Source organism: Syzygium oleosum, unplaced genomic scaffold (assembly GCF_021117445.2).
Source record: "Syzygium oleosum isolate NSW1041296 unplaced genomic scaffold, Sole_v2.1 Sole_v2.07, whole genome shotgun sequence".
Classification (NCBI taxonomy): Eukaryota; Viridiplantae; Streptophyta; class Magnoliopsida; order Myrtales; family Myrtaceae; genus Syzygium; species Syzygium oleosum.
This window is the reverse complement of record NW_026607491.1, coordinates 4902536-4922091: the sequence shown is the minus strand read 5'-3', so window position 1 is coordinate 4922091 and position 19556 is coordinate 4902536. Positions and strand designations below refer to the sequence as shown.

Below are 19556 nucleotides of genomic sequence, written 5' to 3'. Positions count from 1 at the left end.
TAGACTCACGAAAACATAATTCTGAAAAGGGTAATACCGTGAAAAATCCCGAATTAATATATTTATAATAAATTTATTTCAAACTCGAAAAATATCAAATTAATATATTTATGATAAATTTACCATATGTTAGCTTTTATTAAAATTTACTATTAAATTGCTGAGTTTGATAATACGGGTGTACCGGTTTAGGATTTTACTCAAGGGTGTACCGGTTTGAGGATTTCCGTAGTATTAATCCAATTTAATGAATAACGGAAACAAACGGAGGGTAAATTTATCATAAATGTACCAATTTGAGGTTTTTAGTGATTAAAAAATTAGTTTTGAGTAAATTTGTTACAAGTGAATTATAGTTTTTGGTTTTTTGTGGTAAAAAAATTAGTTTTGGTAAATTTGTCACGTGTGTACCAGTTTTGGGTTTTTTGTGATATTAACTTTGCTCAAAACTCATCATCGCAATAGATCTACGCACTAAACATTTCATTTTGTGCAATTAATTAGTAAAAAACTAATCACAATCGTTCACTTCAATCCTCTCGCATCCGCTAGCTCTCTCAGGTTTTGGTGGACGAACAATGTCATTAGAGTTGACAGAGGAAGCGGGCGAAAAGACTCGGATGCTTCGAAGTTGCAAGTTTCGGGGAACTTAAATGCGAGAAATACAAATTTTTAGAACTCGAGTGCATTATTGCGACAAGATTTACGGTGGGAGAATTACGAAAAAAAGTCATAAATCTATTATGATTGTGTCAATACAATCATAAACATTTTTTTTGCCCCAATTGAGTCATCAACATTTTGTATTTGTACTAATTGAGTCCATATGTCCAATTTTGGCAGAAAATTACTAACGTAGACGCTAGCTGTTTTATGTTGCGCGATTAGCGCTGACGTGGATATTTTAATATTTTTTTCAAAATTTATTTGTTTTTTTTCTTTTCTTTCTCTTTCTTTTTTCTTCTTCCCTTCCTTCTTCTTCCGTGGCAAGGGCTTGCAACCATGCCATGGCGAGGTCAAGCCTCACCCACCCCTGGCGAGGCTCAACCTCATTCAACGACGGCGAGGTCGGCCTTGCTATATTTGGTGAGGGCTCACCCAACCATGGTGAGGCCGAACTCGCTATCGCTGGGCAAGGTCGAGTCTCACCGGCGAGGGCTCGCCTAGAGAGGGCGAGGTACTTTGCTGGCTCTTGCCTCTGGGTGACTACCGAGGTTCAGTGGCCAGCTGAAGGAGAAAGGATGGGAAGAAGAAACAAAATCGAAAGAAAAGAGCAAAAGAATAAATAAAAAAATTAGAAAAATGTTAAACTATTATTAAAAATGTCCACATTAGCGTCAGTCACGCCACGTAGGACGGTCAGCATCTATGTCAGCAATTTCATGTCAAAATTAGCCATTTGAACTGAATTGGCACGAATGCAAAAGATTTATGATTCAATTCGCAAAAAAAAAAGTTTATGATTGAATTGATATAATTGCAATAGATTGAAAACTTTTTTGGTAATTTTCCTGATTTACAGTTTACCCTGTAATTTGTCCCAAATAATTATAGTGGCTCAATTTACAGCGCACTGTTAGCTACATACCACAAAATAATAATAATAATAATACATTACGACTAGTTTACTAGATCGAAAGGAAAGTGACGTGGCATATAATTATCGAAAGACTAAGTAAGCATCTAAAATTTTATCTTATCGACAACTACCTTGTGGCGGTCTTAGTTTTCGTAGCATATTTATATGGACTCAATCCCGTGACCACAAATTACAACGTTAGAGTATTCGGAGTCAAGAGAGTTGCCGTGGATCCGCAGGTTAATGCTTGTTCGTGAATAATGGAACGAAACTGCGCGGGTTTAAATATCTCAAAGTGTATATTCAATTTTAAATATTTGGAGAGCAAAATTAAAAAAAATTCAAATCCCGATCTCGTAATGTACAAATGGAATTTGAAAAAAGCATGGAAATTTCTGGAGAAAAGCGGATCATAGTCTTGCCGAAAATTAAAAAAGGTTAATAAATATTAAACGAGCCTTGAGATTTTTGACGAAAAACAAATCCATGCACCCCAAAAAAAATCTATGGGATGGCGCGTGGAGGGGACGCGCTCACCCCCGTGCGCGTGGTTACGATACGAGCATTTCGTCAATTGTAATGGGGACGCGGATCAAATCAAATGTTTTGTCGTGCATGGCGCGGGAGAGGGGCAGTCAGCAGTGGGTTGTTGGCGGTGAAATTTAGCGACCAACTCCACGTCCCGTCACCGACAATTGCCGGTACTGGTGCCTCCACCACCTGCCTCTCTAATCAAATTCCTACCCCGATTAAAAAAAATAGTAATTATTAAAGGAAAAAGCCGCAAAAAAATCTCAAACTATACTCGGTATAACAAATTTATCCTTTGGTTTTTTTTCTACGACATCGAAAATCTCAAATTTGTATCTATGTGAATCGTTTGATGAAACGTAAAGGAGAGAGAAAGATGGGGGGTTTTGCCAAAGTGGAATACGGATTAATAAGTAATGACCACCATATTTGCTTATATAGACGCCATAAAGCAAACGATATTGTTTTTGCTGAAAGATCATCTAATCAAATGTGTTACATAAGCACGAGTTCGGGATCTGTTATGTCACATGAAAATGTTTAGAGTATATGTATCATAGTGGGGATTATTTGGAATTTTTTAATGTCATAATAAAAAATTCATGGTAAATATATCGCGATGAGTATAATTTCGAGTGGTCCGCGGCTTTTTCCCTCGTCATCAGCATCATCAACATCGTCACGCGACGCTCTCACTTTATCAATGCTTCGAGGTGGGGGCTATATCGTATTCCTCAACCTCATTCCTTCTCCACGTATCCTTTGTCCAAAAAGGCCAATGATGATTTTACTCATCCCATCGCGTGTGTTGGAAAGTCCGATAGAAAGAATTTAAACCAATAACCCTTCCTTTCACGCACAAGACGGATCGAGTATGACAGGCGGTGGGGATTCGGCCAACGGGCCAAGACACGCATTCGAAATCAACCGAAGCAAAAACCTAGTTCCGATATCATGTTACAAAAATCTAGCCGAAAAGCTTAAAATTAATAACGCATGAACCCCCACAATCGAGAGCATCATTTCTAAATTCTGGCTTGAATTTCATGAACGAATGACAGAACATCAATAGCTAATCTGCACTCGTCGGTTTGACCCCAAGGCCCTGCTCTGCGGGGGACCAGCCAGCAATCGTTCCAAGTGGTCCTCCTTTGCGGATTCTGGGCCTTACATGACAAAGACCCTCGCTTTTGAAGAGTCAAGTGTTCACATCTATCTAATCTATATCTAGAATAATGTGAATCTAAAATTTTCCAAAATTTCCTTGAGCCAAAGTCAATCCTGAGTTTGATGCCACATGTCTGGCATTTTTCACCTAGAGACACTACATTGATGTCAACATTGATGTTGAAATTCGTGACGACCGTGTCTTGGTTTGCTCGTGAGGTGTGTCGTTAAAAAAAAGGGTCGTTGCATGTGAATACATAATAGGTCTCGCTTGCCTGTCCTCATCCTGTAGAGTGGGACTGACGAATGCGTTCGTTATTTTAACGTGCTGGTGCCCGTATACCTCGCACCCCCAATTCTCTCTATATTCTTTTTCTTTCCTAGAGAAACCGACTACCCTCTAGCAGTTTAACATCCCGATGATCCTGAAATTCGGAAGATGATCGAGAGTGAGCCTTTTAAGGACATCCTGAGGTCCGGGGTGTGTCAATTAAGAAGGCGATTGATCAAGTGCAATGTTAGGCGCGCTAAGAATTAATTTTCGAAATTGGTAATCGGAGAGATTAAATCCCGACAACTTTAAAAAAGGGCCGATCATATTCAACGCCTAATAAAAATCTGTCAAATTATTTTGTAAACTAGTTTTCACTAAATCTTGCATTATACACAGGAGAGAGGGTTGGGTAACACATTCCAATGTTTTGTTTTTGTTTGTGTAGGGTCGTAGATAGCTCCTTCCACCCGCATACGATTTTTTCAAAGCATATTGGAAGTCCTAAATCATATGTATGGAATCAATTAAGTTCTACACTTTTTAATCAGCGTATTCAAGCCTCAAACCGTTTTCAAAAAATGCGAACATGTCCTGTCGATTAATGGTACCAAAATTCGTCTTCTTAGTACTCGAAAATTGTCTACGCAACAACCTTGAACTGCATTTCCCAGTATTAGTTTAGGACTTAATCGCACTATTTTCAAGCAATAGGTTTACGACTCGATCGTACCAATGAAAAGTTTTACGACTCACATTATTAAGGACTTGCTCCGCACGTAAAGTTCGAAACTTTTGATGCAATTCTCACTCTTTTTATACAAATTAATCGTTCACGGACAGCTTTACTATGCAAACGTCAGCTAAATATATATAATATGAACTTTAGTACGATTTAATAATGTTCAGCTCGAGTCACCCAACTGCTGTCCAGACAATCTTCTGTACAAAACAAAATGGGCTGTTCATTCGTTTACAGGCTCAAAGTGCAAGCCCAACAACTAGCGTGGAGTAATCCTCTTTGTTTCCGACCCTTCGATGGTCAGAAACATAGCTAGAGTCCAAGTGAAAAATGGGCTTTCAAGTAGATCCAATAGTAACTCCTTCAGCCTCCGTTCTGTGAAGGAAATCTTCAGATAGGAAAGGAGGACAACAAGGGGAGCTTTCCTCTCCCGATCTGGTTAGATCGGAGAGTTTTGGTGTATATGCTTTCAATTCCCCTGGGTTTCGTTTGTGTACGAGTGTAGCTTCGATGGCGATCGCAGGGACTCTGGCGTCTCTTACTTGCTGAAGGGATTGCTCCCACATGCATCGGATTCATGCTCGTTTAACTTGTTTTCTCCCGAACGGTAATAGTGTTGGAAATGCCGAATCTAGGCGTTTGCCACTGAATGGCAAAGCCGTAGTGAGAGAGGGAGATGCCGGTGTGTGCTCATCACCAATGACGCGAGATTCGGTGATCGGCCGCCGATTGTGTGGATATCTGTTCTTGTAGCACGAGCGTGCTTACCCCTACTAACCATGCTTTGATGATCCATCTAGATATCTAGAACTTGTTTTGTTTCGAAGCTTTCTAGGTTTTCCTCCGGTTTTGCAGTGTTCTTGAATTGCGAGGTACCTCTCACGTATCTTTTTGGAAATGAATGAAATTTTCTTTTGACAAAAAAAATCTCCGAATTCTTTTCTTCTTATTTTTTTTGGATAGCTTAGATAATGCAAGAACACAAGCTGAGAAACCTAGCAACTTAGGGCCTGTTTGGTAATCGGCCAAACAATGCCTGATTTTATTTTTTTGTTCCTGGGAACAAAAAAAGAACAGAAATCTATTTGCTAAATTTTTTGTTCTCAGACACAAATTTATTACCATAATCAGTTTTGGAACAGAATCAAGAATAAAAAAAAAGTTGATTCTTGATTCTGGGAACAAGAATCATAAATGGAAATTTTTTTTTTTCTTCTTCTTCTTCCTGGCATGTGGTCGGTGGCCGACGAGGGCCGCGACGCCCTCACTGCCACCCTCACTAGATCCGACGAGGGCGGCCCTCGCCCAGGCTGCGAGGGTCCAGCCCTCGCCCTCGCCCTCGCCCAGGCCGCGAGGGTCCAGCCCTCTCCCTCGCCGGCGAGGGTGCCCGGCTAGGGCCGCGACGCCCTCATCGGCCCTGGCTTGTGGCCGGTCGCCGGCGCCGGCGATCTGGCCATGGGCCAAGGAAGGAGATGAAGTAAAAAAGAAAAAAAAGAGAGAAAGAAATATTAAAAAATTCAAAATATTATCAAAATATTATTAATAAAAAGAAATTTTGTGTAGTTACCAAACGCATTTCTGTTCTTTTTCTATTCCAGGAATAGAAATTTTGGGCAGTTACCAAACGCTTTCTAATGCTTAAAAATTGTTTCTGAGAATGGAATAAAAAAAAAAATTATTTCTGAGATTGTTTTCGGGAATAGAATGGTTACCAAACGCACCCTTAATGGTTCATTGAACACCTCAAAGCCCAAAAACCGGTAAATGAGCTAGAACTATTTGCGCAGCTAGAGAGATTTGAATATATAAGATCTTCAATTCATAAACTGAAAATTCCGCAATGTAATGTAACTATGTCATTCCTGGGGGCGTTCTATACTCGAGCTATTAGCATATAAGAAGTGTTCAGAACCAACGGTTCCAACCAACGTAACTTCCTCAAAATTTGGCAGAGCGGGAGGTGAAGAAAGAAAGTGAAAAATGTAATTTAATTTTGCCTCTTCTCCATATACGCAAAAAATTCTAAAATTTTGGCTATGTTTGTTTGAAATCTTAAAAAGAACCAAAAAATATTTTTCATCGTTTGGAAAATGAAATTCTTTTTTGATTTTCCTAAATAGATATATATTATTCGAGTGCTAATAATTTGCGCACAGGAGGTGGGGAACCGTGCATGAGCATTGGGTCCCAGATTCAGACTCGATGGACCCTGGCCTGAGTGCCGGGGACACGAGCACAGGCATCTGGGTCCCAAGTCCACAGAATTGGGCTCGAGAACTTGGTGTCCGTGCCCGGCTCCTTAGCACCCCGGCTCGGGTCCATAGAGGTTCAGTCCAAGTCCATCGAGGGTGGACCCTAGTGCCCTAGCTCGGGTCCTCGGTGTCCATGCTCGGGTCCTTGACACTCGAGCCCCTGGTCCATCGTGGCTAGGCTTAAGACCCAATGCTCGTGCCCGGGTCCCTAATAACTAGGTCCAGGTCCTCTGTGCCCGAGTCCGGATCCATAGAGGCCAGGCCCATGTCAATCGAGGTTGGGTCGGGGATGCGGTACTTGTACCTGAATCCCCGGCACCCGGGCTCAAGACCCCAGTGCCCGTGCATGGATTCCCTACACTCGAGCCTCACTCCATTGATGCTGAGGCTTGGGACCCTGGTGTCCATGCTTGAATCTAATCGATGGACTCGGGCGTCAGGGACCTAGTCATGGGCATAGGCACCATGGGCCTAAGCTCAACCTCGATCCCGGGCTCAAGACCCCAGTGCCCATGCATGGATTCCTTGCACTCGAGCCTCACTCCATTGATGCTGAGGCTTGGGACCCTGGTGTCCATGCTTGAATCTAATCGAGGTCGGGCTCGGGACCTGGCACCTGGGCTTAGGTCCATTGAGGTTGAGCTTAGGCCCATGGTGCCTATGCCCATAGGTCCCTGACGCCCGAGTCCATCGAGCGTGGGCACTAGGGACTCAAGCATTGATAATGGGGTCTTTGGCCTAGCGTCGGTGGACCAGGGCTCGGGCCTTGGGGACCCAATTTCTAGCATGAGGACCCGGGCACAGGCATTAGGTTCCTAGGCTAGGCCTAAATAGTCCCAGGCTTAGCCTCGATGGACCTCGGTGGGCCCGGTCTCGACTTCTAGACCCGAGTCCGTTGCCAACGGCTTGGGAACAAGCATAAAAATTCCTGTGTCAAAGTGTAGAGTTTATGGTTTAAGTGTTGATGTCTAGTCATATTTTTTAAAGAAGAAATCATTTTTCTGAATTTAAGCAAATATTTTTTATTGACTAGGAAAATATCTTCAATTGATTCATTTTCCTAAGCTATCGAAATGCTGGAAAAAACTTTCCGCGAAACAAATAGGGCTTTTCACTCCTCCCATTTCCCCTAAGTTTCCTGGACAAAGCACAAACGTTGTTATTTCTGCCGAATGGAGTACTTGCTGGATTTTCAGTTTCGGTCGAAGCCAAATTTCGGCAGATGGGATAAAAAATCCAACTCAAAAACTTGCTTATCCTTTAACGCGATGCTGGTCTGTCAATTTTCAGGTACCTCGTCGCTTGTGATCCTAAACACATGCATGATGCATAATTACATCTTGATTAGCAACTTGGATCTTGATATCCGGAGGGTGCAAATGCTCCCACCACAGATGGGGAATCACCAATCACCAACTAATCCGGATTGCGCCTCGTCGGCTGATCCCAACAAGCTTTTGTGCGTCGACTTCATTGCAAAAGTCAGCTTATGTCGCTCAGTGGTGAGGTGGCAACATTCATCTGGTGTTGAGCCCGACTCAAGATAATGATTCCTTGAGCAATCCCAGATTCATTTTCAAGCTGAAATGGCCCCTCACCTAAATGGTATCCACAACTGCACAAGAGCGCCAGTTGCTGCTTCAGCATAAATTGCATTGCGGATCTTCCCTCCCATGCATCAGTCTTCAAACGTTTGTTTCTCCAAGCGCCACTTTCGATTCTTCTTTAGCACGAATCGAAAAGGAAACAGAAGGCCCGCATAAAATAAGACAAGACAAAGGGAAGAAAAAAGACATGAACATTATAAACAACATTGTTGTATTTCCACTTGTGCTCTTCCTCATCATCCCCAAAACCTTGGCCCAGCCGTCCCAAGGCCCTCCAAGCCTCACCAAGATCCTCCAAGATGCTGGCAACTTCACGGATTTCCTCCGGCTGCTCAAGATCACCCACATGGCCGGCCAAATCGCCACTCAGCTCCAGAACTCGAACGACGGCCTCACCATCTTAGTCCCGCCCGACCCTGCCTTCTCGATCCTCAAGTCCGGGTCTCTGAACAGCCTCAGCGATAAGCAACTAGTGCAGCTGATCCAGTTCCATGTCATCCCGCAGTTTCTCTCCAAGCCCTTGTTTCAGACCGTGAGCAACCCATTGAGGACGCTGGCTGACGGTAATAATGATGGCGCATTCCCGTTGAATATCACTGTCGCTGGCACTGAGCTCAAGGTGTCCACTGGCATCGATGAGGCGACGGTGGGCGAATCGTTGTACTCAGATAACCAGCTGGCAGTTTACCGGATCGACCATGTTCTTCTTCCTCCGATCATCTTTCCATCACCTTCGGCACCGGCGCCAGAGAAGCCTGAGAAGAAGCAGCCTGCCCCTTTGACGACCTCGTCTACGCTGAAGAAAATGGTCGATGGCCAGACTTCGCTGACCGTCGGATTAGCTGCTGTGCTATTGCTTCTTGATTTTTAATGTGGCGTGAAATTTTAATCCGTTCATGGTAGGACCGATTTTATGCGACAAGATGGACACGCCTTTTTCAGTTTGTGTAACTGAGCTTCTTGTTCCAAAATAAAATCATGTAATTGCCATGAGAGATATGAGCTGGATGATAAATTGTTCTTCATAATTCTTGCAATATGATCTGGTATTTTTTTCCGTGAAATCCATGATCTACAAAGACCGAACACTAAATAGAACTAGGGGCGATTGGTTCAAGGTTCCCAATTTTGGGAACCGGAGACCGGTCCAATGAAACTGGTCACTTAGGGTTTAGTTCACATTTTATTAATTTTTTTCAATGAACTTATGTCAACGAAGTTCACTTAGGGTTGAGTTCACATTTTACTAATTTTTTTGAAGAAATAAAAAAAATATATGTAGTTGGTCCGGTCCGCTTCTCCCTTGGAACCAGGAAACCAGACTGGACCACCTGGACACCGGTTCCACTTCTAGGAATTGGGAACCAGATCGATACTCCTGGGAACCGGACCAAACCGGCCGGTTTCCAGTTTAGATGGTCCATTTTGCACACCCCTGAACTGAACAATATTATTTTTGAGATGGATAGAGATTCTCTGCATTTAAGGGGTAACAAACAATACTGATTCTGAGATGGATAGAGATTCTTTGCATTTAAGGGGTAACTGTAGTGCAATGCAGTCATCCCAACGTGACCAAAGATGTCCCTAGATTTAGAGATTTAAATTGAACTCCTCTCTCTATCCCTAGCCGCCTTGTCCTCGATTTTGCCTCCGTCGCTGCTTGCTCACTGCTGCCTTCATTGCTCGTCGCCACTGCGGCGCTCAACCACCATTGTCGTTCGCATGGCCTGTCACTTGTCGCGGCTAAGGTCGGTTAACCTCAGATGATCCAGTTCCAAGGTCATGCTGCTAATCTGACAGCTAAATGGATGCAACAGGAGAAGGGTACAATATGAGTACTCCTCACCTCTTGCATCAGATTTGAGTGAAGAATTCACATTGCTGTACAGTAGATTATGTCAAAGTCTGGTGTTATTTGATGTTTGGAATGGTATTGTTAGCTTGATACAATGAATTGGTTATGAGTATGCTTTCCATTTGTCGCTCCGTGGATCCTATGAATTAGAAAGTTTATGAGACTAGAAAGATTTGTGGAACAGAGCCATGGTGTCTCGAGACTAAAAGGCAATCCCTTGTTTGAGGCCAATGTGGTCATAGTTGTGAGATATCATACATGTCTCCGACATTCATGACTCTCTTCCAAGACCCTTCACGATATCAGAGCCATTTAATTAGATCATACTATGATTATGATTCTATACTTAGGATATACCAATACCGACGGGAAGAAACTATTCATAATATAAAAAACAGACCTTTTATATAAGGGAAAATACCAAAAAAAATCCCAAACTATGCCACTTGTGACAAATTTACCCCGAACTTTTTTTGTGACAAGAAAAACCTTAAACTATGCCACTTGTGATACATTTACTCCACAATATTTTGGCCCCATGGGCATTTTCGTCTTTTTCATTTTTCTGTTTTTTTTCCTTTTTTTTTTCTTCTCTCTTCCCTCTGCCGGCCATGGTGGAGGGAAGCCGGCGAGGGCTGCCTTCGTCGGATCTGGCGAGGGCGACCCTCGCCGGCGTCGGGCGAGAGTCGCCCTTGCCTGGCTGGGCAAGGGCAGCCCTCGCCTGAGTCAGGTGAGGGCTGCCTTCGCTTGGGCCGGCTCGGGTAACCCTCGCCGGATCTGGCGAGGGCGACCCTTGCCGGCATCGGGCGAGGGTCGCCCTTGCCTGGGCGGGCGAGGATCGCCCTCGCCTGAGTCGGGTGAGGGCTGCCCTTGCCTGGGCGGGCAAGGGCGACCCTCGCCGGCAAGGGCCGCCTTGCCAGTTTGCCTCCACCATGGTCGGTAGAGGGAAGAGAGAAGAAAAGAAAAGAAAACAAAAAAAGGAAAAAGACGAAAATGCTCATGGGCCAAATTATTGCGGGGTAAATGTGTCATAAGTTGCATAATTTAGGATTTTTCGTGTCACAAGAAAAGGTTCAAGGTAAATTTGTCACAAGTGGCATAACTTGGGGTTTTTCGTGTTACAAAAAAAGTTCAGGGTAAATTTATCATAAGCGGCATAGTTTTGGGTTTTTAGTGGTATTTTCCCTTTATATAATATTCCTGTTGTCATAAATGCCTCCGAACTCTTAATTCTTCAAACTCTTAAAGCAGATCCAAGCTTTGAAGCTCAATTATCTTTATGAAGTTTCCTGCTTTAATGAAGATGATAAGATCTCTAACACCCACCTTCCTTTTGTAAATCCGTATTCAGCCTTTGCTAAACCTACATCTTTCTAACCAATCTATTCCATAAGGAAACTCATCCAACATACTCCTAAGGAAGTTAAAGAGTATGCTCAATCAACTTGAATTGATCAATATCCTATTCTTGATACCCAGCAAAAACATTTTGTGAACTTAAAAACTCTTGAAATTCTTGCGGCTAAGGCTTACTCAAGGCTATGCCAATCACCTAGCTTTAACCTTTCATGGCCGGAAATGACTTCCAGTAGTGGCCCGCATGGCACTACTTGATACTCGGTTTCTTGACTATCAACACGCTTGCCCCTTTGTGGATCCCGTGGATTAAAAAATTTCCGAGATCAGAAAGATTTATGGAATAGAGTCATAGTGTCTGGAGCTTAAAAGGCAGTCCCTTGTTTGAGGCTAATGAGGCCACCGTTATGGAATAACATACTTGTCGTAGACATTCATGACTCTCTTCTATGACCCTTCATAGTATCCGTCATCTTTGCGTTATATATTTTGGCTTCTTAATTCTGGTAACCGAAACTTCTTCCACATGCCATCATGAATCAATGAATTCAAGGAACATTCGACATCCAATATATCATCATAGCCAATAAATTTGGCTTTGTAAAGGGGCGAATGACTCTTGAAACTTTCCCATCATCATACTATGCTAAAAACCACTTCATGTTTGGAAAATTCGACCTATCAACCATGGACAAAAAATGCTACAAAAAGAGGGGATATGGTTGAGATTCGTGCACGAAGTGAGGGGTGAAACACAAAATCAAAGAGATGCAATGTCAACCGAGCCTTCCTTGAGGAAGGAAGCAAGATGATGAAGGAGGCAATTGTCAACCGAGATGCAAAGTCAACTTTAACCGGAAATTATCCACTCATCCAATTAGCTCATGGAGGTGGGGCCCGGACCAGGGGCAAACCCCACCCAATTAGCTTGCGAGGTTGAGAGGATCCCATCCAATTAGGTGTCGAATGTCGATTGCTGTCGGGCCCACCTCGGAGATCACAAAGCAATCATTAACATGATAGCTGCTGCATCTTACTTCTTCCAATTTTGTGGTGATAGATCTCAGTAATCTCTCAAATCACCACACCGTGCAAAGGATGATCTTGTTGACGTTTTTTTTTATCTGGAATCCAAGATTATTAGCAAGCCGTTCGAAGAAACATATGATTTTAGATGAGTTGTATGAGTCTCACATAAATTTCTTGTGATTAAATTGAGACGTCTCGTGATATTAAATGATTTGACTCTCAATCGTTCATTTTAACCGATATATATATATATATATATATATATATGCCTCTTTGGCCTGTCTTCATATGGCTTATGTTTTCGGAACGAAAGATTTACCTACCATGAAATGGGAGCATATATTTTGAATTCGAATCTTTTATTTATTTTTTCTTTGGTTAATGATTTTTAGGAAAAAAAGATTTAACGAGGAAATCTTTCGCATTTTCATCGTTCGTTTGTGTGAGTTAAGTAAAATTTGATGTAAGAGTAAAATTAGAAATGATGTAAATATGAGAACAACCTCATTTTTTTCATCTGTAATCGTAGAGATATTTGCACGAATGTTTAACTATTTATGGATGTTAGAAGAAAAATTTGATGGGGATGTTGCTTAACCTTATGAAATTATGACCCAAAAACCTTATGAAGCTGGTTTTTCCTCTATGGTCATGTCAACGGTGTCTTCACCACGTTTGTTAAGCACATGTAACTTTTTATTTTTGGTCGAAAGCACATTTAACTTGAAATAGTTCATTTTTAATAAAATACTGCATATAACACGAGAGCAGTCAGTGCATTGAAAATCAAAAAGTTTCCTTAATCAATTGTTAAGACAATCGTTAATCAAATCTTGCCGAGACATTCATTAACATAATCGTAACATTAACTTTCTGAAACTTCCTAACTCTGGATCATCAGTCCTGGACATATATTTCAACATCCACTTGAAATGCACCCTCTGTTTTTTCCCCTAACAATAAGCAAACGATCCTCAACTTCACCAAAACGGGGCCAAAAAACCATCACTCATCATCAACAAGGAAATCTCATCTATCTTCCAGCCAAATTAAACCCCAAATATCTCAAAATTAGCATCGAAAATCTCTAGCTAAAAAATGGTTACCTCGTACCTAATTTCAGTTGTCTCTCATCACATCAGTTCATATGTCTCTCCCTCCATTCGCACCTCTCAAAATAAATAGATCACTCCCTCATCTTCCCTTACCATCGAATCCAATCCAAAAACACTTGCTCAAACACCATCAAAGCCTTCGCAAGTCTTATTCTTAGAAGAACAAACGAAAGCAACAATGAAGCACCAATTCATTGTCCTCTCACTCCTATTCCTCATCTGCACAGCCCCAACCTCAGCTCAGCCAGCAGCCTCCCCAGCACCCCCGCCAGAGTTGCCGACGCCGTCTCCTGTGTCCCCGCCGCCAGATTCCCCTCCCCCGCCGCCGCCCCCCCAAGCCAGCATCTTGAAGATCCTCGAGAAGGCGGGCGGCTTCACTGTCCTGGTCAAGCTCCTCCGCAGCACCCACGTGTCTGATCAGGTGAACTCGCAGCTCTCCGACCTCAATGACGGCATCACCTTCTTCGCGGCGGACGATGCCGCCTTCTCGGCCCTCAAGGCCGGGACCCTCAACTCCCTCTCGAACGAGCAACAGGTGCAGCTCCTGCAGTTCCACGTGGTGCCCACCTACCTGTCCATGTCCCAGTTTCAGACGGTGAGCAACCCTCTCATGACCAAGGCCGGGGGCACAGGCGGCAAAGAATTCCCGCTCAACGTCACCACGAACGGCAACCGAGTCAGCGTCTTCACCGGGGTCGACGGGGCCTCGGTGACAAAGACGCTGTACACGGACGGCAAGCTCGCGGTGTATCAGGTGGACAAGGTGCTCCTCCCCCTCAGCATCTTCTCGGTGGACGGCACCTATGCGCAGGCGCCAACTCCGCCAAGGAAGAAGCCTGTCGAGCTGGGCGTCTCGGGCTCGAGTGAAGTCGGGAAGGTGAAGACTGGGGACGTCCTTCGTCTAGTCGTCGGTGTTGGGGTCGCCGGTGTCGTCGCTTCGCTCGGTTTGTGATCTGAAAATGGCGATTTTCTGGTTTTTTCAGTAAATTGGTAGTAGCTCCTTTTGGTTTCCCAGTGCACAACGTGTTGATATGGGTCGAGAGACGATATCTCTCTTGAAACTGGATTTGTTTGTTTTTTTTCCGTCTCTCCTTTTGTTTCTTCCTTTGGGTATTTGTGACCATCGTTTTTGGATTCGAATGTAATAAAGTCTTCTCTTTTAACTTGTTTCGAGTTTCCATATGGTCTAAATGTGGATATTTAGAGTCATATTGCATTATATCTGCATCTGAAATACTATAATCTATGTATTTAGTCAAATATATTCTAAAACTATAGAACCTTATAGCTGGGCGAGGGAACTTCTTATTTAGGAAGTTTGTCTACGATGCACTCCGCAACATCCCCTTTCGCGGCTATAGTTGCTGCAAGAAAACTGTACCAAACAGACTTTACCATACGTCCTATTGATATGTGTCAATTTAGGCCTACCCAGCTTTAGTAGGCTCAATGGAAGGGGGACAGGTTCGGGAGGGTAAATCTTGTGTTGAACTTGTCACATTAAATATGTTGTTATTTTGAACCTGTCTCGAACCCACTACGAGTTTCAACATGAAATCCCGAATCCTAGCTCACTAAAGTAGTTGGGATTGTTTTAGTAAACAAATATTGCCCATCAAACAAATAATAAACCACATCAAATTTGTAAGTACAAGAACTTATTCACCGCTCACACCTTGTAGATCTGTAATTGGGAAACCTACGAAATGACAAAATAGCAGGTATTGAAAAAAAAACATCAAGATCGATGTCATAAAAATCTAATAATCCAAGAACCCTAAAATGAGAAGCCAGACTATATGATCTTGCTACTGCAAGTGGTAGATTACAATTGATTATGCTTAGGGGTTCACAAAATTGTGTAAGTAACCTTAAGGTTTTGACAACAGCATTTGGGTAGTTAGAGAAATGATTTATCATGTTCATGTTTCTAATTCTACTAGTCGGGTAAATCTAAGAGACGTCTCAAATACTAGCAGGATTAAAGTAATTATGGATATTTACTAAATTACCTAAGAACCATGAGGGAAAAATAAGAGCATTTTAATTATATATATATATGTATATATCAAGCCGAGACACGTTTATGTTGTAATGGGAATCGAACCGGAGGGGTACCCTATTATATCAGCCTTCTTGCCTGCACTTATCAGTTACTTCCGACTTGAACTTAGGACCATCCTTTCAATATTTCAAAACGAAGAATTTAGTTTAAATTTTATTAATTTATGAAAATTTATAAGCAATGTAACATGTCAATATCTGAATAATATGAGAGATCTCGAATATTTCGGGTTAAAAAATATGAAAAGAGTTCCACAATTCATACAAGAAAGTCGTAAGTTGTAAGAAAACATCCTTCACTCTCTCTTTCTGCCCAAATAGAGCAGCCTACCCACCACCCACACTTGCACGCCATCCATCCCGACCACCCCTCTTTCTCTCTCAATGAAGGCATCCTTGTTGATAATGAGACTAATTATTTTAAGGGATACAAGTAATTATATTTTGGTAAATATTTTCAAATCAGTGATTTTTCTGTGAAACAAACGAAGCCTTACATAAGTCTATCGTCCAAAACATGAGTCATAATTGTTTTAATACCAAAATGAAACTTGTTACGTTACTTGCTAAAAGAATTAACAAAATCTCTTGGAAAATCTAGCATTTTTATTGCTGAAAATAATAAGTGATTTGGGCCCCACTGTTTCATAAGCCAGCCAAGTCAGCTTCTCGTTTAGTCGATTCCAACATTCAATGTCTCTCTTTCTCTCTTCTGCGCAGCAACGATGAGTTTGGCTGATCTCTTTCAGAAATCACAACTCCCAGAAAAACACAATTTGCTTCTCCGATGATGGTTTCGATTTTGAGTTTGTTTTGAATTTCAACGAGCAAACTTTATCTATTGTCACAACAAGAAAGGACAAATACCTACTAATGGGTCAAGCTCGTCTCTCGCGTGAATTCCGCTGGCTCACCTGCTTCCTCCATGGAAGAACCCACCGAAGAAGAAAACCTACTGAGCTCTTGGTGTATCAAGAACGGCCTGTTTTCACTCCCCACTCCTAGAAAGTCTCTGGTCAAGCTGTTCTCAACTCCATCTGGGCTTGCATGGAGCTTCTGGCTCTCTGTTTGGCCTATGCTGTTCTCAACTTTACTTGATGGGTACTGCCTGAACAACATACGAGAACTCTTCCTGGTTTGTGGAGTGTAGGGGTTGAAGTCGGAAGCTGTAGATAGTGATGATGAGAATAATGATGAGGATGCAGATGATGAGCTCATTGACCCAAACACAGTATTGTTATTGACCAAAAATGACGCTGAATTATTGTTTCTGGTTGATCCCAGTTGGGCTGCTTTTTGCAGAAGAGCAGTTGCTGACATGTGACCTGTGCTTGCTCGGTGACTAGGGTGATTATTAGAGTACAGAGTCCCAATCGCCTGATTTGACATGTTGGTCTTGATGCTCTCTTCTTGTTTTATCAGAGATGCTTCTAATGATGCTGGTATTGAGTAGTTCTTGAGCATGCCAATGGGCAATTGTGATGCTTGAACCAAGTCAGGCAATAAGCTCCCGGAACCTGGTGCGGTTAAGTATGAATCGCGGCTGCTTGCCATTAGGCCAAGAGGGTTTAAATTGGGGTCTACATGGTTCATCCAAATTTGAACCTGGCTTGATGACCTTTGGCCATCAAATTGATCCGGCATTGGAATTGGAGAGTTTTTGGCACTGGCAGTGTTGTTGGTCATGGTCCCATTGATCAACTCATTGCCGAAGTTCAGATTAGTATTTGCAAGTGAAGTAAAACGTGCGCCTTCTTCTGTTAAAGCATCGCAAAAGGCTCTGTGGGTGATGAAGCTATCTTTCCTGTTTGAATTGACAAGACAAAAAAATTGGAAGAATCCACATCAAACTGTATACTTCCAAAAAAGAGAAAGAACAACAAAGTTTGTACATCACCCCACTCGAAACTGGGTGCCATTTTTTGCTGTAAATCTAATTTCAAGAAACCATTCTCTTGCCATGGATAGATCATAAATGCATACAAAGCTATCCACTAATGAAGTGATCGCACGTTTAATTATGCAAATAGGCCTCAGATCAATCTTGAATGCGTTCAAACTGTCATCTATTTTTCAGAGTCATGGCCAGGTTCCCGGGTACGATTGAAAGAATGTCAATTATTTCAAATAGAGAACCCGAAAGGTGTATAGAGGAAAAAATTGAAAAGAAAAGAAAGGACCTCGAAAAGAGGGTTCCGCAGTCGCATTTATACTCTCTAGTCCCACAAATCTTGCTATGAGCCTTCCAATCCGACTGAACCGCATACTTCTTTGAGCACTTCTCACACTTCCACTTCTTCTCCCCGTGCTTCCTGCTGTAGTGCTTCTTGATCCCGGTCAGATCGCCGAGCGCTCTCGACGGATCGTGGTGCACGCATGTCTCCTCCGGGCATATGTACACTTTCCTTCTGATTAGCTCCTTGTTTGTCCTCTGCTTGAGCTTCCAGGGAAGATTGTGACCTCTCCTGTGAAGCTGCAAATTCTGGTCTCTCTGGAAGCCCTTATTGCATATCTCGCAGATGAAGCGGTTGGTCGCCATGAGGGATTTCGGCGATAGAGCAATGACTTCAGCATCTGGGTCTGGTTGCATCCAATAGATTCCACAGTAAACAACAGTTTCAAAAGGTCAAATAAAGTAATTCTTTCTTGTACTATACATGCTTGCCTGGTGTTCCTGGTAAGCTTCTCTTCTTCTTGCAGTGGTTTGAGCTAGGGTTAGGGTTTGTGAGTGAGTTGGGTTCTTGATGAACAAACCCCCTGATTGTCGTGGGAAGAGAGAGACCATCTCCAGACATCATTTGCTGAGAAGTTAGGTTGCGAAAAGTGAAAGAGGAGGTTTCCTAACTTTGGTTGAAAAAGGAAGATGGACTAAGCAAAAAAGCTCAAACAGTGATTGCCAATATCTAAGCAAAAGCAACTACAAAAGCTTGAGCGGATGCAAATTTTTAAACTTGATAGATTCAAGAACAAAGTCTTGAATCCGCATTATCTATCTCACTCTCTCTCTATATGTGTAACTGGGGACTCGATCAAAGAAAACAAAGGGAGAATATTCTCTCTCTCTCTCTCTCTCTCTCTCTCTCTCTCTCTCTCTCTCTCTTCCTTCCTTATCTTACACGACTCCTCTTAGCCGGTCAGCCACAGACTCAGCTGGACCACCCCTCCACATCTCTCTCTATACGTTTCTTCCGTATACTTCTCTTCTCTGTAACATTTTCATTTCATCGGGTTCTGTATTTTTCATTTCTTTATAAACCATAAAGCTCTTACTGTCTTGAATGGAATTAACCCTGCGGGTAGTCTGTTGCTTTGTATGCAAGAAAGAGCAAGATAGGATAATAGCCTCATCCCCTTTCGTAACCGTGAGACCCAGATAGAAAAGAAAGCTGACTTTCGACTTTCGACTTTCATAGCTACTATTCATCAGGTAAAAACATGATTCCCTTATTATACTCCGTCTCTCCCCTCTCCCTCCTCCCTCTATGTAGTCCCGTGAGGCTTGACTGGACAGAAAGAGGGGCCCCCACCAGGCTCGGGTCGGTCGGGTGGGACTGAGAGAGATTAAAAAGAGAAAAAGTTGGAAAACATAAAAGAGACAAGAGATGACTGATACCTCTCCTTGACACGTCGACGACCTCCTCCGCCACAGCCACGTTCCTCCAGAAAAACAAAACAAAAGAAAAATTCCCTCTTGCTTCGAGATTTGTACTCCTTCCTGCATTTCTCCAGTATGGTTAACACGTGTGCGAGGTATCAGTCCTCTTTGGATTTCGAAAAATTTGTGTGACTTTTCATTCTCGAGCGAGTCTTGAGAAAACCTTTACAATAATTGACGAGAAAATTTCGGATATCATCATTAACTTGACTTTTCATCTCAAAATATCATCTTTACATTTCAAAACTTACATTATGAAAATGGTTTTTGTAAAATTTGAGGAGTTGTTTCTCAAGGCATAGGTGGGTGCGTTCGGTTTGGCAAGTTAAA

General features: G+C 42.5%; 3 protein-coding genes across 7 annotated transcripts; 2 read left to right on the top strand and 1 right to left on the bottom strand.

Annotated features, from left to right (window-relative positions):
• Positions 1-8170: 8170 nt before the first annotated feature.
• On the top strand, positions 8171-9177 carry LOC115674771 (fasciclin-like arabinogalactan protein 11). The gene has a single exon (XM_030597279.2). It carries the CDS (start codon positions 8337-8339, stop codon positions 9018-9020), a length of 684 nt encoding a protein of 227 aa, XP_030453139.1. The 5' UTR covers positions 8171-8336; the 3' UTR covers positions 9021-9177.
• A 4184-nt stretch (positions 9178-13361) lies between these two features.
• On the top strand, positions 13362-14672 carry LOC115675663 (fasciclin-like arabinogalactan protein 12). The gene has a single exon (XM_030598421.2). The coding sequence runs from the start codon at positions 13686-13688 to the stop codon at positions 14457-14459; it is 774 nt and encodes a 257-aa protein (XP_030454281.1). The 5' UTR covers positions 13362-13685; the 3' UTR covers positions 14460-14672.
• On the bottom strand, positions 14322-18655 carry LOC115675641 (zinc finger protein JACKDAW-like). 5 transcript variants are annotated; one of them, XM_056313171.1, is made up of 4 exons: positions 18237-18655; positions 17752-18151; positions 16439-17375; positions 14322-14460 (listed from the first exon to the last, which is right to left on the bottom strand). In XM_056313171.1, the coding sequence occupies exons 1-3, from the start codon at positions 18367-18369 to the stop codon at positions 16442-16444; spliced, it is 1467 nt and encodes a 488-aa protein (XP_056169146.1). In that variant the 5' UTR covers positions 18370-18655; the 3' UTR covers positions 14322-14460; positions 16439-16441. The 5 variants fall into 5 exon arrangements, with proteins under 5 accessions (XP_056169146.1, XP_056169148.1, XP_056169149.1 ...); XM_056313173.1 differs by having other exon boundaries at positions 16443-17375; XM_056313174.1 differs by lacking the exon at positions 14322-14460 and adding an exon at positions 14538-15206.
• Positions 18656-19556: the final 901 nt, after the last annotated feature.

Bases quoted from the DNA above. Each gene is read 5' to 3' on its own strand.
- LOC115674771 (XM_030597279.2), top strand. From the start codon at position 8,337: ATGAACATTATAAACAACATTGTTGTATTTCCACTTGTGCTCTTCCTC.
- LOC115675641 (XM_056313171.1), bottom strand. From the start codon at position 18,369: ATGATGTCTGGAGATGGTCTCTCTCTTCCCACGACAATCAGGGGGTTT. The intron at 18,152-18,236 runs GCAAGCATGTAT...GGATGCAACCAG, and splicing joins AAGCTTACCAGGAACACCAG to ACCCAGATGCTGAAGTCATT. The intron at 17,376-17,751 runs GTCCTTTCTTTT...CAATTCAAACAG, and splicing joins TGCGGAACCCTCTTTTCGAG to GAAAGATAGCTTCATCACCC.
- LOC115675663 (XM_030598421.2), top strand. From the start codon at position 13,686: ATGAAGCACCAATTCATTGTCCTCTCACTCCTATTCCTCATCTGCACA.